This window comes from Saccopteryx bilineata, chromosome 11 (assembly GCF_036850765.1).
Source record: "Saccopteryx bilineata isolate mSacBil1 chromosome 11, mSacBil1_pri_phased_curated, whole genome shotgun sequence".
NCBI lineage: Eukaryota > Metazoa > Chordata > Mammalia > Chiroptera > Emballonuridae > Saccopteryx > Saccopteryx bilineata.
In genome coordinates, this window is record NC_089500.1 from 46771449 (window position 1) to 46797438 (window position 25990).

General features: G+C 41.4%; 1 protein-coding gene across 1 annotated transcript in view; it reads left to right on the forward strand.

The window, feature by feature from the left end:
- Positions 1-387: 387 nt before the first annotated feature.
- The window catches only part of ABHD3 (abhydrolase domain containing 3, phospholipase), a 49792-nt gene continuing 24189 nt past the window's right edge, over positions 388-25990 (forward strand). Inside the window, exons 1-4 of the mRNA XM_066247256.1 lie at positions 388-742; positions 1268-1431; positions 2807-2989; positions 20211-20256. Of these exons, the coding sequence (XP_066103353.1) occupies positions 596-742; positions 1268-1431; positions 2807-2989; positions 20211-20256 (540 nt within the window). The 5' untranslated portion in view covers positions 388-595. The remainder of the gene's footprint in view (positions 743-1267; positions 1432-2806; positions 2990-20210; positions 20257-25990) is intronic.

Here is a 25990-nt window from a genome sequence, read left to right on the forward strand (position 1 = left end):
GGGGTCAACACAATTTCCTGGGGCTGTAGGATTTTTTTCACTATATAATCAGTGCATTCTCCCAACATATCTTTGGCATTAACTGCTCAAATCTTTGAATCCTACTGACTCACACTTCTAGTGTACTCTAAACTGCTAGTTTACAGAAAGGATTAATCGAGACCCACTGCCTTTCGAAATCATTCAAGGTCACTGGGGCAGGTGCGCTGCCAGGCCCATATCCTTCTCCGAAGTCGGCGTTAGCTCTCTTCCACTCTTGGGATCCACCCAGCCTAACTGCGACCTTGCCAGCAGACCCCCCGTTAGCCCTCCAAGCCGCGGGGCTTACAACCGCGCCTCCGGAAGGTTGCTGAGTGGCTGGCAGTGGGGGCGGTTCGGAAGGAGCCGGGGCGGAGCCTGCGGCGTCTGGCGGACCGAGCTACTCCTCTCGGGGCCGCCTGGCTGAGCCACTTGACAGAAACTGTGCTCTGCCGGGCAGGAGGCGCTCCGCTCTCGGGTCCGCGGCGGCGACGCGCCCGCTCGCCTGCTCGCCCGCTGGTTGGCCTCCGCTGCAGGTCCAGCGCGTGGCACTCCCCGGGCCGCGCAGTGCTTAGCCATGGACCTGCGGATGCTCTCCCGGGAGCTATCCCTCTACCTGGAGCACCAAGTCCGGGTTGGGTTCTTCGGTTCGGGAGTAGGCTTATCCCTAATCCTGGGCTTCAGCGTCGCTTATGCCTGCTACTACCTGAGCAGCATTGCCAAGGTGAGCCGAGGGGTGGCGCGGGCGCCGAGGCGCAGGGCCACGGGCGGCTGTGCCCGGAGCGACTGCATCGGGCGGAGCCCGAGGCTTGTAGCTGGCGGCCGCGAGTGAGTGAGGCAGTCCTAGGGGCGAGCATGCTGCTCCTTAGTGTAGCCCTTTCCCAGCATTTGATGAACGCCCTTGAGCACGCGCGGGAAAGCCGGCCAGCTCCTGCCAGCCTGCCTGTTCTGCGGCCACTCCTCGGACCTCAGCCCGGACCTTCCGATCTCCGCGCGCGCGCCTCTGCTGTCACTGTATCAACCCCGCAAAGCTGCTCGGCAATGCTGTAGCACTTTTTAGAATGACTTATTTCAACGCTTGCCTTACCTTGGAGGGGTCTGATAAACCACTCTCTAAGTCCGTTGTGACTGAATTGTTTGCGTCACGCTTCCAGCGCGCGAGGGACGGGTCAGTGGTTGGTTTTGGTTTATGGTTGGCAGAAACTTTGTTCTGTTCTGGATCCTTCACTGAGACTGGCTTTCTCCACAGAAGCCCCAGTTGGTGGCGGGGAGTGAGAGTTTCAGCCGATTCCTCCAGGACCACTGTCCCGTGGTGACAGAAACGTACTACCCGACAGTCTGGTGCTGGGAGAGTCGAGGACAGACACTGCTGAGACCTTTCATCACTTCCAAGCCCCAGGTGCAGTACCGGAAGTAAGTACATTTCCATTGTCACTCATCTTCAAAATCGAAGTTTTATGCATACTATCAGTTCTTGGTTAATAGAACCTCTGGTTTAATAAGTGTATAGAAAAATAAAAAATAAAAATGGAATGTATGCCCCACACCCAGCTGCAGGAAAATGTTCAGGTATTGCGTTTCACCATGGGGGTGGGGGGGGGGCTCCCTGATGTAAATGGTTTACTTCTAGGACACCAGAAGTGTTCGGGGGGTTACTCTTCCAAATTCATCTTGCATCTATCTGCTCCTAAGGACCTAGACCCTTTGATGATATGTACCATGTACCAGTTCACTGATACTGGGAATAACAGAAGGGGTGAGAGGATTCATTACTTTGGAGTTTGTGTGATGGACCTCTGTAAAAGGACTTCACATTGATAAGCAAATGGGTTCTTGATACTGTCCTTAAAGTGTTAAAGATATGGTCCAGAATGTGTCAATAACTAGGAGATTTAAATAGTGCCTATTATTAATTTCCCTGAGTCATGTAGTCCTGGAGTTCCTTTTGTTGCCTGGAACTTGAGCTATTATTTGTCTGGGAAAATTCTATATGTTCATAGATACTATGTGAGAAGTATTAGACTTTAAAATACTTAAGAAGCAAATTTTGTAATAGACTCTGTGGGGACACTGTTATTGAGTCAAACAGCCAGCACAGTGATCAGATCAGCATTTTACTTATTCATAATTCCCTGTTGAATTATTTCAGTGACCTCAATCAAATAAGGGTTAAATTCCAGGTATTTTAGAGGAATGAGGAAATGATTAAGGTAAATACTTGAAATACTTTGAAGTTAATTTTTATATACTACCTTTTACTGGTGTTGCTGGAAATACTTAATGGGACTAATTTCATAATATTCTTTTTGTGTGTGTGTGACAGAGTCAGACAGATAGGGACAGACAGACAGGAAGGGAGAGAGATGAGAAGCATCAATTCTTCACTGCAACACCGTAGTTGTTCATTGATTGTTTTTCTCATATGTGCCTTGACCAGGGGGCTACAGCAGACCGAGTGACTCTTTGCTCAAGCCAGCGACCTTGGGCTCAAGCTGGTGAGCCTTGCTCAAACCAGATGAGCCTGCACTCAAGCTGGCGACTTCGGGGTCTTGAACCTGGGTGGGTCTTCCGCATCCCAGTCCGACGCTCTATCCCCTGCACCACTGCCTGGTCAGGCTCATAATATTCTTGTAATGAGAGAAAGTGATACAAGTGTGTACATTAGTGAGTGCTGAAAAAAGTTATTTTGGGATGACTGGATAACATCATTAATTTATAGAATTAAGACACTAAATTAAAACACAACTTGAAACATTTAATGATTTTGTTTTTGAATTATTTCTTTTAGTGAATTTATTAAAACTGCAGATGGAGGACAGATTTCATTGGACTGGTTTGATAATGATAACAGTAAGAGTTATATGGATGCCAGCACCAGACCTACTATCTTATTGTTACCCGGCCTCACTGGAACAAGCAAGGAATCATATATCCTCCATATGATCCATTTTAGTGAAGAATTGGGATACAGGTACTAGTGAAATATATTTTTTTACTTCATTCATTCTAAATGAAACACAAATATATCTTCATGTTTGTTTCAGAAAAACTTGTTATTTCTTGTTATTTCATATGGATGAAGCAACCCCCTGAATTATTATTTTCTCTGCTTTTTCCTTTTACTCTTTTTTCAGGATGATGCATAATTGAATCATTTTATGGGAAGTAGCACTTAGCATAGTAGGCACTCAGCAGATTTTGATTGAATGAATAAATGAAATTAGAATTACCTAAGAATTGACATAGAACCCAGATCTGAGGAGCACTAAAGGGAATACTATGCAGAATAGCAATTACAGATCACTGAGAGAGTATGCAGTGGCCCTAATGTCACACTCCATATTTGGGCCCTGGGTTCACTTAGCTTGTCTCATTGGCTCAGATCCCAAGAGTAGAAAATATTGAGAATCAGCTTGTAGATGTCCTTATTTTTCTGAAGGTTATCTGTGCCTCTTCTCTCCATCTGAGTTTGCATATGCACATGGCTAGCGTTCAGTTAATGATGCCGCACCATTTCTGAATAACCATTATTCAACTCAGTTGCCCGATACAATTGATTTAGCAATTTTAAGCTTGTGAAAGGTACTGTTTTTTGTGCTTCAGTCTTTTTCAACTGATAGTAATTATTGTAATGGAACATTGAGTTGCATTTAAAGTCAAGTTGTATCCTTTGTTAAACTTGAAACACTTGTTTGTGTGAAAAATGGAGGTTGAGTTTATATATTATATTATTAAAAAGATTTTGATATAAAGGAGAAAATGCCATAAGAGTTATTTCAACTTTGACAAGTTAACTCTGATCTTTTACAGATAAAGCCTATTTTGTCCATGAAGTGACAGTCTCTCAGAAGCTTTGATATGGTGTTCCAGAATTCTGGTTCTAGTGACATTTGCACCAAGCAATAGCAGAAATTTATCATTATTTAATGTTTAAGCACTATCCAGTTAGATGTAAGGCTCGATTCCAATTTTTTGCTAAAACTTAGTCATGCTCAAAAAGTACAGATTATAAAACTTTTTGTACATATTTAAATTGCTTATTCTGTACTTGGCCTGAGCTGTCTCCCAAGACTTAGAACAGGGGTCCCCAAACTACGGCCCGCGGGCCACATGCAGCCCCGAGGCCATTTATCCGGCCCCCACGGCACTTCTGGAAGGGTACTTCTTTCATTGATGGTCAGTGAGAGGAGCATAGTTCCCATTGAAATATTGGTCAGTTTGTTGATTTAAATTTACTTGTTCTTTATTTTAAATATTGTATTTGTTCCCGTTTTGTTTTTTTACTTTAAAATAAGATATGTGCAGTGTGCATAGGAATTTGTTCATAGTTTTTTTTATAGTCCGGCCCTCCAATGGTCTGAGAGACAGTGAACTGGCCCCCTGTGTAAAAAGTTTGGGGACCCCTGACTTAGAAAGTACTTTTAAAAACAATGTAATTGAAACTCAGGGACTGAGTCTCATAAGCCCTGGAGTTGCCAGTATGCATAGCTTTCTTCCATCACTTGTAAAAGTTGCCAAATTGTGTTACCACAGTGCTTCAAAGCTATTAGGAGGTTTTAGCTTCCCTAAGAGTTAAAATTTCTTCTGTAGACTTAAAATTTTTATTGAGAATGTATGATATAAGGAAGGCTTTGCACAGGGTACTATGAGGAGACACAAAGAGTTGTGAGAAATTGTCGTTACCTCAAGAAGTTTATGAGGGGAAGGCTGGACCAGGTCACTATCAGCTACTTGAAGACCCAGATTATTTGGGTTCAGGGAACTCTTAACACTGAATCAGACTGAGCTTTTGAAGGTAGCAGAATGCATGGAATGCATGGTTGATAAATTTTTCTATATCCTTTGGGCCTATCCCAATTATCTTTAACTGCAAGGAATCTGACTCTAGATTGGAGAGAATGTATTAGTTAGCTTTTGTTGTATAACAAACTGTCTAAAACTTAGTGTGTAAACTGTCTAAAACAACCATTCTGTTCACAATTCTTTGGGTCAGCAATTTGGGCTGAGCTCAGCTGGCTGGTTTTTCTGGTATTGGCTAGAATCATTTGTGGTCAGCAGCCAGAATGATTCCATGCTTGGGGAGCCTCTGCAAGGATGGCTCATGTCAGCTCCACACAGTCTGTCATTTACATCAAGCTCACCAGAGCTTGTTGGTTTGGTGAAAAGGTTCCCAGAACGCAAACATGAAAGCTGCAAGGCTTCTTGCGGCCCAAACCAAGAACTCTCACAATGTTGATTCTACTGCAATCTAGTGAAAAAAGTCACATTCTAGTCAAAGGAAGTCAACCTAGAATCAAAGAGTAGGGAAATAGACTCTGCCTTTTGACAGGAGGAGTTACAAAATATCTTTGCAGTCTATCAGAGACAGCCGGGTTGTTACAAAGACCACTGAGGGAGAAAATGGATCTGGAACTTTTATACACAAAGCTTGGTTGAGTCCTTTAGGTGGCAAAACAGATCTAAGTCATTGATACTGTAGCATGGGGTCTAGTAGGTAACATAGCTTGTGGAAGGCTGAGTAATATGGGGAAATGTGTATGGCTCTTGGAGCCAGGCCTGGGTTCAAATGTTGGAACTGCCACTTACTGAGTGACCTTGGGAAATTAATTTATTTTCATTTTTAAAATTGATTTTAGAGATAAGAGGGAGGGAGAGAGAGAGAGAAAAAAAGAGAGAAATAGGAACATCAATCTGTTCCTAGATGTGCCCTGATCAAACCGGCGACCTCTGTGCTTCAGGGTGAAGCTTTAACCAACCGAGCTATCCAGCCAGGGCTAGGCAGTGATTTTTAACTTTACAAATTACAGTTTTTCACAGAGAGTTTAATGAATCAGAATATATAAATTACTTGATTTAGTGCCCTGAACAAAGTAAGTCTTTAGAAATGTTCATGTCTTCCTTCCCAGATCTTCTATTTTCTGATCAAAGGATAACATTTTTTTATAATTTAAAGAACAAGTACAAACAAACCTACCTGTTGGAAATATAAACATCTAGTTTCTTTGCAGGATTGCTGGGATATTATGATAATGCCTGTTATACAACAGTTTCATAGGCAGTGTGAACACACAACTATCATGGAGGTACACTTGCATTGGGGCCCCAGTTACTATCTTGAGTAAAGGCTGAGTGTGTAGGGAAGGTCATGAATTTTGGCAGATCAGTAGGGAACTGTTGATGCTGTACTGTTGGGAGATATGATTTAAATTTTTTTTTTTTTAGATTTTATTTATTCATTATAGAGAGGAGAGAGAGAGAGAAGGGGGGAGGAGCAGGAAGCATCAACTCTCATATGCGCCTTGACCAGGCAAGCCCAGGGTTTCGAACCGGCAACCTCAGTGTTTCCAGGTTGACGCTTTATCCACTGCGCCACCACAGGTCAGGTGGGAGATATGATTTAGACATCAGAGAGAACCTACCTTCTGGTATATGGACAAACAGAACGTAAGGGTTGGTTGCTGTTGTTAAATGTTGTTTTCCTGTACCTGAAAACCAACAAAGATGCAAAACTTTTCTGTTAAGGTCCACTAATTCAAAATGAATAATGGGTGGGATAGAAACTCAGCCCAAGTTTGTTTAAGATAATTGTGAGCAAAGGCTTTATGACAAAATTAAAGCTAAATAGAACTGAATGGGGCAACACTTGGCCTGCCTGCGTGTTGTCCATCTTCATTGGCAGAGTATAGTATGTACTTCCTGGGTAAATAGCCTTTGAGAGGAGAAGAGAATAGCTCAGCCAGACAACCCCAGTCGTTATTCCAAATTTTATCAATCAGATAAGTCCTCCATCTCCCAGAGAGCAAGTAAACTAAGAAAGACCAGGAGTCCAGGCCTATGTTTACAGAGATGCCTCCTCATAAAAACCAGAGGAAAAACTGGAAAAAAAGTTGTTCCCTTGGCCCTGGCCAGTTGGCTCAGTGGATAGAGCATCATCCTGTCGTGCAGACATCCTGGGTTCGATCCCTGGTCAGGGCACACATGACAAGCGACCATCTGCTTTTCTCTCCCTCCCACTCCCCCTTCTCTCTCTCTTCTCCTCCCGCAGCCAGTGGCTGGCTGGATGTATTCCAGTGTCAGCCCAGGTGCTGATGATAGCTCAGTTGGTCCAAGCGTCAGCCTCAGGCACTGAGGATAACCTGGTTGATTCCAGCATCGGCCCTAGACAGGGATTGTGGGGGTGGATCCTGGTCAGGGTGCATGCAGGAATCTGTCATTCTATTCTTTCTCCTCTCACTTAAAAAAAAAAATTGGTCCCTCTAATAAGTTATGCCCATTGATTGATAAAGTAGTTAGAAATCTTATCCACTCATTCCAGATTTCTTTTTTTTAAAATCCCTATTCAGTAACATAGCCTAATGGATATTATTTTGTGTACCTGGATAATATCCTGTTTTCTTAGATCCTTTCTCAAACATCTTTAGAATTAATATCTAGCACTACAAATAAAAATGGAGAAAAGCAGTAACTCTGAGAACATCCAAATCATCTTTTCTTTGACCTCTTTTGAGAGCCTTCATCTACCATTTTATTCCACCTGCAGTTAATATTAAAAAGAGTGACCTATCCAGAATTATGTAATAATAAGTTCATTGAAATCTAGGTCAGTCATTAAGTATTTGGGTACTGTCAAATACAGTATCAGAACCTATATTCCCAAAGAGCATATAGTCTAATTGAAGTGACAAAGAGTATGTAGTAGTTGGGAAGAAATACATTAGAGAGCACCAGGATTGGCTGCAAGTGACAGAAAACTTGAAATAACAGTGACTTAAACAAGACACAAGTCTATTTCTCATGCAAAAATCTAAGAAGGTGGACTGGGGCTTGTATGGTGCCCTACCTAGAGTGTCAGGAAACTGAGTTGCTTATATTATATGGCTGCATAACCTATGGCTGCTTCAGCCCCAGCTATCCCATCTGCATTCCAACACCCGAGAAAGAGAAAAACAGAGACTGGAGAACGCACCAATGTCTTTTAAATATGCTTTCCAGCATCTGTGCACACCGCTTTTACTGATGTCACTCTGGCCTGCCGTTTCTTAGCTTCATGGGAGGCTTTCAAATGAAGTCTTTATTTTAAGCACCCATCCACCCAACTGAAACTGGAGGATTTTGTTACTGAGGAAGAAGGGGAGGATAAATACTGGGAGATAACTGGTCACCCTTAGCCACCAGTTTGTAACACCCTGAGTGGTGAGAGTGTTACAAATGCCAGGATTCTGGAATATCAGAAAAAACGAACGAGATAGTTTATGGAGGGAAGGAATAAGTCGCAGTGTCAGATACAACGGAAAGAACAAGGAGAACAAAGACAGTAAAGCAAAATTTGAAAAGGCTCAGTCTAGCCAGGATGACGGAAGCCCAGCCTGCTAACTGTTGGAAGGTAAGATGACCTCAGGAGACAGAAGCAGGCGCGGATCACACATTTGACTTTTAAACAGTCCTTTACTTTCCGGTTTGGAGTTTGGGCCTGCGCAATTTTGATTTAAGGGAAGTAGCACCAGGGGATATACTAAGCTGCTGCTTTTCCTGCAGCATTAGAAGTGTACTGGCAGGTCATCTGCAGAATCTTCCTGAGAGAGGAAGGAAGGGGAGGCTCAACTAAGAAAAATGGGGCGTGGAAACAAAAGAGGAAGTTCTGACAGTTTCCCGATCTAAAAGCAGTATCTCAGATCCTGACCTGTGGTGGTGCAGTGGATGAAGCGTTGACCTGGAATGTTGTGGTCACCAGTTTGAAACCCAGGGCTTGCCAGGTCAAGGCACATCTGAGAAGCAACTATATACTATGAGTTAATGCTTCCTGCTCCTATCCTCCTTTCTCTCGCTCTCTCTCTCCTCTCTCTAAAATCAGTAAGTAAAGTCTTTAAAAAATAAAAAAATAAAAGTAGTTACCTTAGATACAAAGTCATTTTAAATTAACCTTAGAATGTTATCTAAAAGTATTTTTATTTTATTTTATTTTTTTGTATTTTCCTTAAGTTGGAGGAGGCAGTCAGACAGACTCCCGCATGCGCCTGACCAGGATCCACCCGGCATGCCCACCAGGGGGCGATGCTCTGCTCATCTGGGGCATCGCTCTGCTGCAATCAGAGCCATTCTAGCGCCTGAGGCAGAGGCCACAGAGCCATCCCCAGCACCCGGGCCAACTTTGCTCCAATGGAGCCTTGGCTGCGGGAGGGGAAGAGAGAGACAGAGAGGAAGGAGAGGGGGAGGGGTGGAGAAGCAGATGGGCGCTTCTTCTGTGTGCCCTGGCCGGAAATTGAACCCGGGACTCCTGCACGCCAGGCCAGTGCTCTACCACTGAGCCAACTGGCCAGGGCCTAAAAGTATTTTTTTTTTTATCAATTATTGGTATTAAAATAATTTGGTTTTTAACATTTTGAGTATGAGTCAGTTAATAACTATAGTATTCATGAGACTGGCTAGATAAAACAATGCATGTTAGAAAGCGCTGAATAAACGTATTTCTAGAAAACATTATTGTGGATACTGACAAGTAGTACCATTCTCTAGGGACCTAACAATAGCTATCTAATTGTTAGATATTCCACTATAAAGTGATACCTCAATTAAGAAACTTTCAGGGACAAAGGTCTTTTTTATCAGAGCTGGCAAGCACTCAGAACCCTGTGTTCAGAGCACCTATTGTCTTTGGGAAGAGACCTTACTGTCACTAGCTTAGATAGCACAGAGGAGCGTAGTGAGGTGGGTAAGTGGATTCTTGAATCAGAGCTGCCCAGAATCAGATCTCAGTTTTGTCACACACTACCTGTGTATCCGTGGGCAAATTATTGAATCTGTATCTCAGTTTTCTTACCTGTAAAGATACCTATACCTCATAGGGTTTCGAAGTTGGCAATTGTTGATACGGAGAGTGTTGACTAGTACTTAGCCCAGGAAGTCCATTTAAAAAACATTAATTAGCCTTGAAACATAAAGGAGAAGGAAGGTAATGCCTTGCTGAGGTGGAGTGGCTGCTGGAATCAAATCCTGGAACACACCTATGTCTCTGACTTGGTTTGCAGAGATAAAGTTTCCAGCCGTGTTCTGTGACACTGGAATAATGCCTGTTAGTTCAGAGCACTATAAATGTAGAGTACTTTTGTTATTAAATAGGGTTTTCTCTCTATTGGTCGAAGTAGGGCTTTAGTTGACAGAATCTACAAAAATACTAAAGAGCCTGACCTGTGCTGTCGCAGTGGATAGAGTATTGACCTGGAATGCTGAGGTCACCAGTTTGAAACCCTGGGCTTCGGGCGCTGGGGATGGCTCCTTGGCCGCTGCCCCAGGCGCTAGAGTGGCTCTGGTCGCGGCAGAGCGACGCCCCGGAGAGGCAGAGCATCCCCCCTGGTGGGCAGAGCGTCACCTCTGGTGGGCGTGCCGGGTGGATCCTGGTCGGGCGCATGCGGGAGTCTGTCTGTCTCTCCCCGTTTCCAGCTTCAGAAAAATACAAAAAAAGAAAAAAAAAGAAAAGAAACCCCGGGCTTGCCCAAGCAAGGTACACATGATCTCTCTCTCTCTCTCTCTCTCTCTCTCTCTCCCTCCTTCTCTCTCTAAAATCAATAAATAAAATCTTTAAAAAAAATACCAAAGAAATCCAGCTAGAATTCAAATGAATAAGACATATGAGAATATCAAAAAGCAACTGAGTGAGGGAGAATGGGAAATTTAATAGGAAAAATGTTAGAGCTAATGAGGGGGTAAAAAAGGTTTTTAAAAATCGTTCTAAGAGATCACTGAAAAGACTCCTGATGCTTCAGCTTAAGCTTCCTCGCATTAAGGTTAACTTTGGCTCTTTTTTTTTCCTCTTGTAGTCACTGGTTTTGAAATATCTCCAAAATAAACTACATTAGTTAAGTATTAAGTTGTTGATTTTTTTTTGTTTGTTTTACATCATAGGGCTACTTAGAGCTTATGAGCAGCAAAAGATAACCACAACTGCTATAGGTTTACCGTAATTAAATTTAGCTTTGGTGAGTGCCTCTCATATGCTAGGTCCTATAGGTGCTATACATGGGTAATCTAATTTACTTTATACCCAGTTCCACAATAGATATTATTCCCATTTTACCAACCAAAACCAGAACTACAATGTTAATCATTTTATCAAAATTAAACAGTTAATTGTGACAGAGTTAAGATTCAACTCTGCAGCCTTGCTACAGATCAAGGTATGATTTCTGATGGACTCTTTGAAATACTGATCATTCTGGAGAACTCTTCTTTACTACTTTCTACACCCTTGGATGTCTCAGGCTCTTAGCTTGACAACAACTAACTCCTCAAATCCCATGACTTTTGTCTTTGAAGTTAATGCAGACTTATAATACTACAGGACTCAGTTTTATCAGGGAAATTCAAGACATGACCAGCAAACAAGTCATGTTTCCTACTCAGGAAATAGATTTTGTAGGGAAAGAGTTGAAACAAGAGAATGAGGTTCTTGAATTATGAATTAACTTTCACTGTTCTCCATTACCATATGAAAATCAGGAGTTGGGTATATAACACAGTCAGTAATATATTCTTATTAATTATTGTATTTTATTTCTGGTGCTTCACATTCTAGAAAAAGGTTCATGAATTACAAGGTGTCCTTGGGTTACAACAGTCTCGACATACAACATTTTGAGTTTACAATGCTTACCCCCCCAAAATTTTAAAAATTGAGATGTGGGTGTTTCGGCCTATGCTATTAGCATCATGCTCACGGCATTAGTGTTGTACTTACGGACTACGTGGGCAAACTAGTTTGGTTACACACAGCAGGAGAATATGCAATAATGTGTTGTGTTTGGTTTGTGACATTTTTATGTTCTAGATTATGATTTTACAACTGTGTTAAATACGTGACTTAAGCTAGGGTATGTTTTGACTTACACCAAAATTCAGATTATGTCACTGCTGTAGGAACGAAACTGTGTTGTAGCCCAAGGACCCCCTGTATGTTAATTTGTTTTAATACCTTTATGACTTTAGTGAGGTTGCAAATGTTCAGATTTTTTTTATTTATTTATTTATTTATTTATTTATTTATTTATTTATTTAGTGAGAGGCATACGGACAGACTCCCGCATGCACCCCTACCGGGATCCACCTGGCAAACTCCCTACAGGGCAGTGCTCTGCCCACCTGGAGCCACTGCTCCATTGCTTGGCAACCGAGCTATTTTAGCACCTGAGGCAAGGCCATGGAGCCATCCTCAGTGCCCCGGCCAACTTACTGGAATCTTTTGAGCCATGGCTCCAGGAGGGGAAGAGAGAGAGAGAGAGAGAGAGAGAGAGAGAGAGAGAGAGAGAATGCAGAGGGAAAGGGGTGGAGAAGCAGATGGTCACTTCTCCTGTGTGCCCTGATCAAGAATTGAACCTGGGACTTCCACGTGCTGGGCCAACATTCTATGACTGAACCAACCAGCCAGGGCATATTATCATTTTTTAAAGGATGTATGTTATGTAATTGGGTGGAGTGTTACATAAATGTAAATTGGTTAAGATAGTTGATTATGTTATTTAGACTGCTTACATCGTTATTAACTTGTTTTTCTGTCTCATTGACAGAAGAATGTTAAAATCAACTATGATTGTGGATTTTTTATTTCTCCATTTAATTCTGTCAATTTTTGCTTTATGTGTTTGGAAGCTTTGTTATTAGTCGTATATATAGTTAAGATTGTTAGTGTTCCTATTAATTAACTCTTTCACCATTATAAAATGTCCTTCTTGATCTCTGGTCATGGTGTCTACCTGGTATTACTGTAGCCATTCTAGTTTTCTAATGTCTACTGTTTATGTGATAGGTCTTTATTTATACTTTCACTGAAAGTGTCTTTGTCTTTATATTTAAAGTTTATTTTTGTACAGTGTATAGTTGGGCTTGCTATTTTTAAAATGCAGCCTGACAATCTCTGCCTTTTAATTGGAGATTTTCATCCATTTATACTTAATGTAATTATTGATGTGATTGATACAAGATTTACCATTTTATTATTTGATTTCTTTTTGTTGTTTTCCCCTTATTTACCCCCCACACACACACACACTTTTCTTTCTCTTGAGTTTATGAGTTTTTGTATTTTTTTAGATTTTATTTATTCATTTTTAGAGAGAGAGAGAGAAGGGAGAGGAGCAGGAAGCATCAACTCCCATATGTGCCTTGATTAGGCAAGCCCAGGGTTTCAAACCAGTGACCTCAGTGTTCTAGGTCAATGCTTTATCCACTGCGCCACCACAGGTCAGGCAGAGTTTGTGTATTTTTAGTAAATTTAGAAAAAAAAATTGCCTTTATTTCTTCAAATATCTTTCTGCCCTCGTTCTCTCTACTCTCCTTTTGAGACTACAGTGTTATATATGTTAGATACTATGATACTATTCCACAAATCACTGAGGTTCTGTTCATTTATTTTCTCTCCTATCATTAGAGTTCTGATTTTTGTTTGTTTTATCACACAGATAACTTGGCTAAACTCAAACTTCACACTCTGTACTTTCTGTGGTAGACAGCAGCTGAGATATCTTTAGTATTTTATCCTTAATTGAACTGTTTAGAGTCTACCTCACATATGTATAGATGATGGGTCAGCCAGAACTTTGGGCCTAGTTTTAATCCAGAATTTAGGAGCCTCCCTCTGTGTTTGTCTCTCTTCTTAGATGTCCCTCTCATTTTCTCATTTTCTATCTGCTTATGTACACTAAACTCTGTTTTACTGGTTTTTCAAGCCCAGGAGACTAAACATTTCTCACTTTTATCCATCATTGAGCAATACCAACCAGTGCCTCCCTTCAAGCAGAAAGCTATAAAAACAGGAAGCTCAACCAAAGCCATTCGTTTCTTCCAAGTGTCATTTTCCATTCCATTTCTGCCTGATCATGGTGTTGTCCACTGCCTTTATAATTTGTCAAGAGTTTACAGCTGCTCTTCTCTGGAAGGGTTGACCCAATAGGATCTACTTGACATTTCTGGAAGCAAAGCCTCCTTGTCATCTTTTCTCTTTTTTTTTTTTAAATTGAATTTATTGTGGTGACATTGGTTTACTAAACCCTATGTCTATTTTGGTCCTAACCTATTTTCTCATTCTTATTTTCTACCATTACCCTCTAGGTAGCATGTTTTCAACTAAGATGATCTATTTCCTCATCCGTTAGAAAAGTTTATACATGCCTACCTTATATCCTTGCTCATGTTGCTCCCTTCAACCCATATTCTGTCCTACCACTTCTGCTGAAATCTTTATCATTTTACAAGTCTCAACATAAAATCTATCTGCCTTTTTCATGAATCATTTGCTAATCAATTTTGCCCAGCCTGACCTCATAAGGCTTTATTATCTACACCACTCATTGAACACTGGATCATATACTGTCTTGTGATATCACTTTTGTTGTAGTCACTCAACTGAAAATATGGAATTTCTTTTCAACCTAACTAGATTCTACTCTCCTTGAGGCCCGGAACCTTGTGTTTTTATTTCATTTTTCTCCTATGAGCTCTAATTCAATCTTAAAATTAGTTCAGTAAAAATTCTGTTTAATACATTTTTTAATGACTGTGTCATTCCAATATTAACATTCATGTAAAAATACTTAGAACATGATCTGGCACATAGCCAACACTAATAAACATCTGTTGTTATTATTATCTGAAATCAGAGAAGTGATCTCTGAATGTTCCTCTCATTCCATCCTTTGCTGATTTTTTTTTTTTTATTAAATTTATTCGGATGACATTGGTTGATAAGATCATATAGGTTTTAAGTGTACATTTCTCTGATACATGATCTGTATGTTGCATTGTGTTTTTCTATCCTTAGAATCAAAGACTTGTGGAATCTTAGAACTGGAAAATATATAAGGCCATCTGATAAAATCATTTTATTCTGGTAGATCCCTGGGCTTGAGCACATCAAGGCTAACTGGTCCATCTCACTGTAATTGTGTTTCTCAAACAAGGAGACGGTAGACAGACCCCACTGTAAAGAATTCTTTGATACATAATGTCCATAGTGCTAAAGGTTGAGAAATCCTATGTTGTGGGTATGTCTCTGCTTTTTATTTAACCTTCATTAAAGGAGACTCACCTGCTTCTCTGCAGGAAATTCTTAAGACCAGATTGATGCTTTATTTAGTATTTCTTCTCTGCATTTATATTTTTTCTGTTTTGAAAAGAAATTTTAAATAGTTAAAATATGCAAGAAAAATAAGTTTTCCAGAATTATTTTTCTCATATGCATACCCTTTAAAGTTGTTTGGGAGAAATTATAGGAATTATTTGGAGAGTGCTGTCAAAAAGTTAACAGGTTTGGCCCTGGCTGGTTGGCTTAGCGGTAGAGCGTCGGCCTGGCGTGCGGGGGACCCGGGTTTGATTCCCGGCCAGGGCACATAGGAGAAGCACCCATTTGCTTCTCCACCCCCTCCCTCCTTCCTCTCTGTCTCTCTCTTCCCCTCCTGCAGCCAAGGCTCCATTGAAGCAAGGATGGCCCGGGCGCTGGGGATGGCTCCTTGGCCTCTGCCCCAGGCGCTAGAGTGGCTCTGGTCGCGGCAGAGCGACACCCCGGAGGGGCAGAGCATTGCCCCCTGGAGGGCAGAGCGTCGCCCCTGGTGGGCATGCTGGGTGGATCCCCGTCGGGCGCATGCGGGAGTCTGTCTGACTGTCTTTCCCCGTTTCCAGCTTCAGAAAAGAAAAAGAAAAAAGAAAAAAAAAAAAAGTTAACAGGTTTATCGAATGCCTTGGGAATAGTAGTTGTTTCTGTTAAACAAAAAATTTTAACTTTAAAAAGACTGAATTTCATTTTAAAAGAAAGGGTTGATTATGCCATTTCTAGCAAAATAAAAGACTGGTTTGAGGGCCTGGAGTCTACACCACCAGCAGCATCACTAAGTAGAAAAGACAAACATGTCCTTTGTGGCATTTTTATACATCAAATAGTGGGGAGAAAGATATAAGCTGTTCTAAAAGAATTTATATTAAATACAGACAAAGGGATGGTAGACTAGTTCTGGGATGGGCCAGCAGAGGCTGTAAAGCTTGTGTGTAAACAGAAAGCAGAGATTCCTGGGGTTCCCACTGCACCTGGCTTTTTTTTTTTTTTTTTTTTCATCTTTTCTGAAGCTGGAAACAGGGAGAGACAGTCAGACAGACTCCCGCATGCGCCCGACCGGGATCCACCCAGCACGCCCACCAGGGGGCGACGCTCTGCCCACCAGGGGGCGATGCTCTGCCCATCCTGGGCGTCGCCATGTTGCGACCCTCCTGGGTGTCGCCATATTGCGACCAGAGCCACTCTAGCGCCTGGGGCAGAGGCCACAGAGCCATCCCCAGCGCCCGGGCCATCTTTTGCTCCAATGGAGCCTTGGCTGCGGGAGGGGAAGAGAGAGACAGAGAGGAAGGCGCGGCGGAGGGGTGGAGAAGCAAATGGGTGCTTCTCCTATGTGCCCTGGCCGGGAATCGAACCCAGGTCCTCCGCACGCTAGGCCGACGCTCTACCGCTGAGCCAACCGGCCAGGGCTGCACCTGGCTTTTCTATCTTTTTTAGGTAGTCTCAGAAATAGCCATCTGAAAGTTAGTTTAATAATTCCAACATACAATACATTAAGGAGTCTGAGTAGTCTTTTATTAGTTTTTGCTCTGCTGCTTTGTGTCTCTCTTTTTAAAAATTTTTAAATTCTACTTATTTATTTATTTTTGCAAAGGAGAGAGAGAAGGAGAGACAGACAGGGACAGACAGGAAGGAAGAGAGATGAGAAGCATCAGTTCATAGTTGTAGCACTTTAGTTGTTCATCAATTGCTTTCTCATACATGCCTTGACAGGGGCTGGCTCCAGCTGAGCCAGTGACCCCTTGCTCATGCCAGCGACCTTGGGCTTCAAGCCCGTGTGACCTTTGGGCTCAAGCCCCCGACCACTGGGTCATGGCTATGATCCTGCACTCAAGCTAGATGAGTCCACGCTCAAAATAAGTGAGTCCACACTGAAGCTGGTTACCTAGGGTTTTGAACCTGGGTCCTCACTGTCCCAGGTCAACGCTCTATACACTGCACCACCACCTACCTGGTCAGGCGCTCTCACGCTCTCTCTCTCTCTTCTAAAGAGAGAGGAAGGGAGAGAGAGGGCAGGGGGAAAGGAAGTATTCATTTGTTCTTCCATTCAGTTGTATGTTCATTGGTTGCTTCCCCTGTGTGCCCTGACTGGGGATCAAACCCACAACCTTGTCATTTCAGGATGATGCTCTTAACCAGCTGAGCTAACTGGCCAGGGCTATGTCTCTTCATTTTTAATTTAGAACAACTCAGATTTTTTTTCTTGTCATTTCACAACCACCTCTTATAGCTTTATATGTAAAGTGTTCCCTGATGACTGTCAGCACAGAAAAGGGGTTAACTCAAAGAAGACACTAGAGTCGGGGGAAGGGATGAGTGACAGCCCTCATTCTGCCTTTCTCTGTAGCCGCTTATCTCCTTCACCCTTCATCTCTCTGCCCCATTTGCAAGACTAGAAGGATAGACAATGATCACTGCTACTGACTGAACGTTGTCAGGAACTAAGGCCTGTGGAGAAGTCAGTACAGTTCCTCCTCTAGCAAGAGATAGCAGAGCTGTGATCCACTTTTCAAAGTTTCCTGAAGAAAAGTGCAAATATCCCAGTCTGCAGTTTGGAAGAAAATCCCAGGTGTATAGACTGCTTTTTCATGAGTTTGCAGATCATCTTTTTTCTTTCCCCTCACAAGTTCTGCTCTTCTCTCTCAGTGGCAGTCACATGGTGATGTCTTGCCCCAGAGCCATTTTTATCCTTATGTGGTGTTTGCACTTTAAAAGTGGTTCTTTCCAGAATGACTAGGAGCTTCAAGGGTCAAGGTCACAATTCACTTTTGCCCCAATTCCTGTGTAACTTAGGTGCTAATGCAAGTAAATACAAGTGGCTAACAAATTTTATTTATGTCTAGTCTGTCTTGCCATTTTTTTAACAAGAAAACATTATGAGCTAACTGACTCTATGCTAACTTTTCTGCATGTTTTTATAGTATATTGAAGATCTTTCTTTGACTAGTCAATAAAGTAAAAAAAAGTATAGTTTTTTCTCAAATAAGATTTCTGAGATTAAAAACTTTTTTTTCTTTCAGTTAGGCCTAACAGAATTCTCTGTGTGATGTTTCAGATGCAAGAAAGAGTTCCTTTACAGAAACATATCCTGAATATCACATTGAAATCTCACTCCCCTGGGAAGAGGGTCAGAGTTGTGGAATGTTTTGTGAGGCAGGCAGCTCATCAGTGCTTTAGAAGCCACGCAATGATCAGCAGCACCCTGAAAGAAAGGAATTAGAACTTTAAATGGCTGTGATTGATTGGATAAGTAAACAAAGTCAAAATCAAAATGAATTTTAATCGACATGAATACAGACTAAATCAAAGAGAACCTGTGCAGACACAAGTCAGGATTTTGTTTAAGGATGACATAAAATACATATCTGGGTTATAGTTGATGAAATTTCTTTCTTTCTTTCTTTCTTTCTTTCTTTCTTTCTTTCTTTCTTTCTTTTTTTTTTTACAGAGACAGAGAGTCAGAGAGAGGGATAGGTAGGGACAGACAGACAGGAACAGAGAGAGATGAGAAGCATCAATCATCAGTTTTTCGTTGTGCATTGTGACACCTTAGTTGTTCTCATATGTGATTGCTTTCTCATATGTGCCTTGACCGCGGGCCTTCAGCAGACCGAGCAACCCCTTGCTCGAGCCAGCGATCTTGGGTCCAAGCTGGTGAGCTTTTGCTCAAACCAGATGAGCCCGTGCTCAAGCTGGCGACCTCAGGGTCTCAAACCTGGGTCCTCAGCATCCCAGTCCAACGCTCTATCCACTGCGACACCGCCTGGTCAGGCAGTTGACTGAAATTTCAATGAAAGTTTATCATTTTAAATGCAGAATGACTTTTTTTTTTTTTCCATTTTTCTGAAGCTGGAAATGGGGAAGCAGTCAGACAGACTCCCGAATGCGCCCAACCTGGATCCACCCAGCATACCCACCAGGGGGCAATGCTCTGCCCCTCCGGGGCGTCACTCTGTTGCATCCAGAGCCATTCTAGCGCCTGGGGCAGAGGCCAAGGAGCCATCCCCAGCGCCCGGGCCATCTTTTGCTCCAATGGAGCCTCGGCTGCAGAAGGGGAAGAGAGAGAGAGGAAGGAGAGGGGGAGGGGTGGAGAGGCAGATGGGCGTTTCTCCTGTGTGCCCTGGCCGGGAATCAAACCCGGGACTCCCGCATGCCAGGCCGACGCTCTACCACTGAGCCAATCGGCCAGGGCCCAGAATGACTTTTTAAAGCTAGCATGGCATTACAACTACCTTTGCTGATAACAGCTGTCATTGTGTACATACCATAAGCCAACACTGCACTAAACCCTTTACATGTGAGCATTGACTCTGGGAAGCAAACAGGATTACAGAGAACACAGGTAGTCCTGCCCTAAGTCAACTGAATACCCAGCTGTGCTCTCCTACCAGCTCAGGTGTCTGGCTCTCTCTTCAGCTCTGCCTGTGGCTGCCTGTGGCGATGTTTTCACCTCAGGTAAAATTCCAGTATCAGTATTGAGCTGAGCCTTGAGGGAACAAGAGCTATTTCTTAGGATTGGAATAAATACTTATTAATGTTACTTATTAATGTTACAATAAGTAGAGAACTTTTTTAATTTAAACCAAAAAATAATTAAATTTGACTTGTATTTATGATTGTTTTAATAACATTTATTGGAGGCCTACCCACATGCATAGAAGAAGTTGTAAAAATTCTGCATTTGGTCAGAAATTTTTTTTTTATATTTTATTTATTGATTTTTTTTTTTTTTAGAGAGAGAGGAATGAGAGAGAAAGAGAGAGACAGAGAGAAGGGGGAGGATCAGGAAGCATCAACTCCCATATGCGCCTTGACCAGGCAAGCCCAAGGTTTCGAACCAGCAACCTCAGTGTTGCAGTTGGTCAGAAATTTTAACATCACTTCAATATACAGTTTTATGATTTGAACTCATATATTGAATTTAAAGAACTGGAAATGTATTTTCATGCATTTAGATGAAATTATCAAGCATTCTCATGCCTTTGGCACAGGTTTAAAAAAAATCTTTTTCTCTAAAATAGTGCTAGTGAGATTATTTTGATAGTATATTGTGAGCAAGTATCATGTGTGAAAATAATACTTTTTTTTTTTCTGGTTTTAGATGTGTGGTTTTTAACAACCGAGGTATGGCAGGGGAGAATCTCTTGGTAAGTAAATTTAAATTAATAACAGCTTAATTTTTAAAGGAACCATTTCTAGTTTTATAATAAAAAGCATATTTCTTTTTTATTTAAGGTAATTCATATTAAACAATACACGCTTATTGTGAGAAACTAAAGATAAGTAAAAAATAAAATAAAGGAAACTTGCAAGACCCATAATTATACAACCAGGGGAAACCCCTTAGTCTATGTTCATTCAGATCTTATATTTGACATATATGTAATAGATTTCTATTTTTATAAAAATTAACATTTTATTTTATAACTTAACTTATGTAATTACTATATTTTAACATCAATAGATCTTTACCTATATCTTCTTTAATGCAATACATATTTTCTTTAAAAATTAACTAGTACAAAACAAATTAACCAGCACAGTGATATTTTTTCACTTAAGAAATTTACTTTGTCATGAAGTGGATTGACTGTGTTATATGCCTATTTGCCTGTCAAAGTTTACATAGAGGAAATATTATTTTAACTCAACTTTTTTCCCTCTAGTCCCTACAGTCTTTTTGTCATGATAGAAGTTTTTGCATCTCCTAGAAAATCATCCCTCTATCTGATGTTAAACCTGTGAGTTGGAATGAGAAATATTACACTCAGTGAAATTGTTTGAAAGCTTTTCAACTATTAGTCCCTCACCACTTAAGTCAAAGGCAATTCTATCAGAATTGAAAGAAACACTTTTTCTGAATCATTGATAGAGAATGTTATTAAGACTATAAATCAGTCATACTGAAGATAAAAAATTGCAATCATGTTACTAATGCCAGTACTTTATGAGAACATGGGCGTAGGAGAAGGAGCTCTTTCTCTTTGTTTTAAAGTGACTTAGGCATTGGAGGGAATCAAGATCAATATGATTTTAAAAGCTAAAGTTATAAAAGTGTTTATGGTCTTACTCATGTTACTCATGATAAATAGGTTTAAAAAATTCTTTTTTAAATTTATAGTTGTATTTAGGAAAGAAGAAGGGAAAGAGTGAGAGAGAGCCACATCAATTTGTTGTTCCATCTATTTGTGCATTCATTCCTTGATCCTTGTATGTGCCCTGACCGGGGCTTGAACCTGCAAACTTGGCATATAGGGACAGACGCTCTAAACCAAATGAGCTCCCTAGTCAGGACATAAATAGTGTGAGGTGAATTTCCACATTTCCTTATTTAGTAATCTTGTAGACAAATAGTCGGTACTCTAAAGGGAAAGATTTGAATTTATCACTGTGGGCCTGGACCAAGCAAATTGTTTTTGAGCAGCTTTTGCTTCAAGGATACAAAGATGGGAAGACATGGTCTTAAACTCTCAAGAAAATAACATGCTACAAAGTAAACTCCATTAAGTCCCATAAAGCGAGGGACAAAGAGTTGTTCTTTCAGCAATGCCATATTGAATGCCTATTAAATCAGGCAGTGTAAAAGGCAGTCGGATAAGGAGTGTGCATATTGTTAGACACAATCCTAAGCCTTAGCAGCTTTAACTTAAGTTATAGGAGAGAATCAGATACATAAAAATATGTACAATACAGTGCTAAGTGTAACTGTGGGAAGGTTTATTAAGGCTGCAGAGCATAAAGGGATGGAGTAACTAAAAGCCAGGGGGAGGTGAGAGAACATTGTCATGGAGGTCGATTTGAAGTGGATCTTAAAGGCTATGGTATTGAACCAGGGAAGGGGATAGAAAAGCCTAAAGAGCTCTCTATCAGCGTAAAGAGCAAGATAATAAGGAGCATGGAATAACAGGTACATACTTCCAAAGGGATAAATGATGATCATTTTATCTAATGTTATTGACTCCGTAGAATATATCAGTTATGTCTTTACATGCTTCATATTCAACAAGAGAAACAACCCAATGATTTATTTAAACATAGCCACCATCACCCCCATTTTCCAGAGGAAGATAAAAAGACACAAATATGTTAAGAACTTGCCCTAGCCTGCCAGGCAGTGGTGCAGTGGATAGAGCATCGGACTGAGGTCCAACCCTGAGATCACAGGCTTGAGTGCAGGCTCACTGGCTCGAGCATGGGGTCACTGGCTTGAGCGTAGGATCATAAATGTGACCCCATGGTCACTGGCTTGAGCCAAAGGTCGCTGGCTTGAGCAAGGGTTGCTTGCTCTGCTGTTGCCCCTCCACCCCCATCAAGGCACATATGAGAAAGCAGTCAATGAACAACTAAAATGCCTCAACGAAGAATTGATGCCTCTCATCTATCTCCTTTCCAGTCTGTCTGTCCCTGTCTGTCCCTCTCTCTGTCTCTATCACAAAAAAACAAACAAACCTTGGCCTAGCCAGCCAAGAAATTCAGAGCCAAACGACCCAGGTAGTCTGATTATGTGCTTATGTTCTTTTTTTTTTCTTTATTTTCTGAAGCTGGAAACAGGGAGAGACAATCAGACAGACTCCCACATGCGCCCGACCAGGATCCACCCGGCATGCCCACCAGGGGCGACGCTCTGCCCTCCAGGGGGCGATGCTCTGCCCCTCCAGGTCGTCACTCTGCCGCGACCAGAGCCACTCTAGCGCCTGGGGCAGCGGCCAAGGAGCCATCCCCAGCGCCCGGGCCATCTTTGCTCCAATGGAGCCTTGGCTGCGGGAGGAGAAGAGAGAGACACAAAGGAAGGAGGGGGGTGGGGGTGGAGAAGCAAATGGGCGCTTCTCCTATGTGCCCTGGCCGGGAATCAAACCCGGGTCCCCCGCACGCCAGGCTGATGCTCTACCGCTGAGCCAACCAGCCAGGGCCTGTGCTTATGTTCTTGACCATTATACTATACTCCCGTTATTTAGGACTAGAAAGCCTGGCGGTCATACGAAGCCTGACCACTGTTCTAGATATTATAAATTGTAATTAAAATGATTTGTGCAAAGGTGTCTGCTAATTCAAACTGAATTACCCAGGGCAGGCGGCGAGGACGCCCCTTTGCTTAGTGTCCTACGGGGTTTCCCCCTTCTACTTGCTTAATTGCTTAAAGTAGAGTGCAATGAAGGAAACCACTGGCGATACATTTCTTAAGAGCCACCGCTAGCTCAATAAATAAACGTGATTTAAATAATAAAATGTTAATTCCATGTCAAAGATCTCTTTGTACACAAGATTTCTTGTGTAGATCTTTCCATCATTCTTAAGCTCGCCTTGCAGAGGACCATCAATTATTTTTTATTTTACGTCCGTTCTTTCACGAACTCTTGAACAGGCAACATAAAGTTGACCGTGTCCAAATGCAGGCTCAGGTAAAAAAATGCCAACATGCTTAAGCGTTTGGCCCTGAGACTTATTGATGGTCATTGCATTTCTCTCCTGCCTTTGTTCAAGGGACTCATTTTGTCGAGACAGGCTTTTTTGTCTTGCATCTGAGGCAAGCCTTGTTTCTCTATGCTCATCAGTCTTATTTTGCCAAGAAAGACGCATTTGCTCTGCAACTGAAGCAAGCCTTGTCTTTCTCTGCTCAGTGGTTTCTTTTTGTTGAGAAAGCCATTTTTGTGCAGCTTTAGCTCCTTTTCTCTCCTCTTCAGTGCTGTATTTTCTAGGAGGCATTCTTAAAAGAAATTACGTTAAGACGTAGTTTTTATGTAAAACAGATGATTGCCAATGCAAACAAATGTTCACCTTCCCCCTGACACGCTCAATTTGCGTTCAGCCTTAAATTGTTTCAAAAGCAGATGATTGCCAATGCAAACAAATGTTCACCTTCCCCCTGACACGCTCAATTTGCGTTCAGCCGTGGCAACTTCACCCCATTCGCTAGTACAGTTACGCAAGCAACCAATAAGCTATCGGCGACAAACAGACACTTAAGCCGCATATAATAAAGAAGTAGTAGGAATTCTTCTAGAAGGGATAGGAACAACTTTTGAAGAGACATGTATAGTATCCCCAGGAACCTGTTATCAAACCATAGACATAAGAAATATATTTTTTTAGCTTCATTGAGGTATAATTGACATATAAATTAATTTGATCATGGTCATGTCTTAGAAAGAGAACTTAAAGCAATGTATAAAAAAGAAATGGAGGGCTAGGGGCCTGGAGTCTGGGAGGCCAGTTAGAAAATAGTTACTATAGACCTATGCAGAGTTTGAAAGCAGAAGTAAGAGGCAGGAAGAGGAGAGAACAAAAATGAGGGATATTTAGGGATAGAAAGATAATTAATTATGTGGGAGTCGAGTTAACATTTCTAAGCAGACTGATAAAAGGCACTGATATTTGCTGAAATAGGAAATTTATGAGAGCTTGGAATAACAAAAATAAATTCAGTTTTAGATGTTGAGGGTGCTTTTATTTTACTTTATTTTTTTATGGTTATCTTTATTTTTTTTTTGCTTTTTAAAAAGACTTTATTCATATTAGAAATAATAGAGAGAGAGGGAGAGAGAGAGAGAGAAACAGAGAGAGAGAAGGGGGAGGAGCTGGAAGTGTCAACTCCCATTTGTACCTTGACCAGGCAAGCCTAGGGTTTCAAACTGGCGACCTCAGCATTCCAGGTTGACACTTTATCCAGTGTACCACCACAGGTCAGGCAAGGGTACTTTGAGATCATCCAGGTGGAAATTTCTAGTAAATGGTTAGATACACCACACTGGCACTCAGGAGTGATGTACAGGCTACGGAAAGAAACATTGTGGTGTCCAGGTGGAACTGGAACTCAGGAGTGACTGAGGTTGCTTAGGGACAGTGTGTAGAGCCACCGTAAAGGGTAGGAAAACATCTTAGAACACAATGAATGAGAAGGAGGAAGTTGGAAAAACCTTCTACCCTCAGCATTTAAAGTTAATTGAAAACTTACTTTGAAAGAATACAACAACCCAATAACTTTTAGCCATTAACTTTAATTGGATTTTTGAAAAATCTCTAATACTTTGAGTTCTTGCAAAGGGATCACATATAAATAAACTTTTAAAAAAAATTTAAAGCCTGACCTGTGGTGGCGCAGTGGATAAAGCGTTGACCTGGAATGCTGAGGTCGCCGGTTCAAAACCCTGGGCTTGCCTGGTCAAGGCACATATGGGAGTTGAAGCTTCCTGCTCCTCCCCCCTTCTCTCTCTCTCTCTCTCTCTCTCCTCTAAAATGAATAAATAAATAAAAATAATTAAAAAAATATATGTTAAAAAAAAATTTTAAATAATTCACTGAATTCTAAATGGAGGCATAAGAGTAACTTGGTCTCTGGATTCTGATACAGGGCACTGGGTTGAGTTCTAATGACCAAGTACCCCCAGCAAACATCTATATCAAAGAGGCCAATGTGATCTAATTTAAGAAAGAATAACAAATAAAATGACCACAATGTAATTATAAGTATATAATTTTTATAAAATTATATAAAAAAAACTGCTTTAAAAATAAATTTAAGGGACTTAATTAGTTATAATTTAATATATACTTCTTGTACCCTAATAGATCACTATATTGATTATTAGAGCTAGCTTTGAGATTTAGATCCCTTGATAACTTTCTTCCTTCTGCCTTAGAGCTATGAACAATTACTGTTTCAGACCAGAGGAACACTGTGTTTATTTATACCTCACCTTGTTCCAGAAAGGATTCAATGTAGCCCAGACTCAGATTAAGTAAAACCTTTGGTTAGGCATAAAAAAGAACAGCAGATGAATCAGCAAAGATCAAATAGGAAGGAACTGACTCTAACTGAAATGAGTCCAAAAGAGCTAGAAAAGGTGAAATGGAATTTAGAGTAAGCAGTTCTCCTAGGAGTGG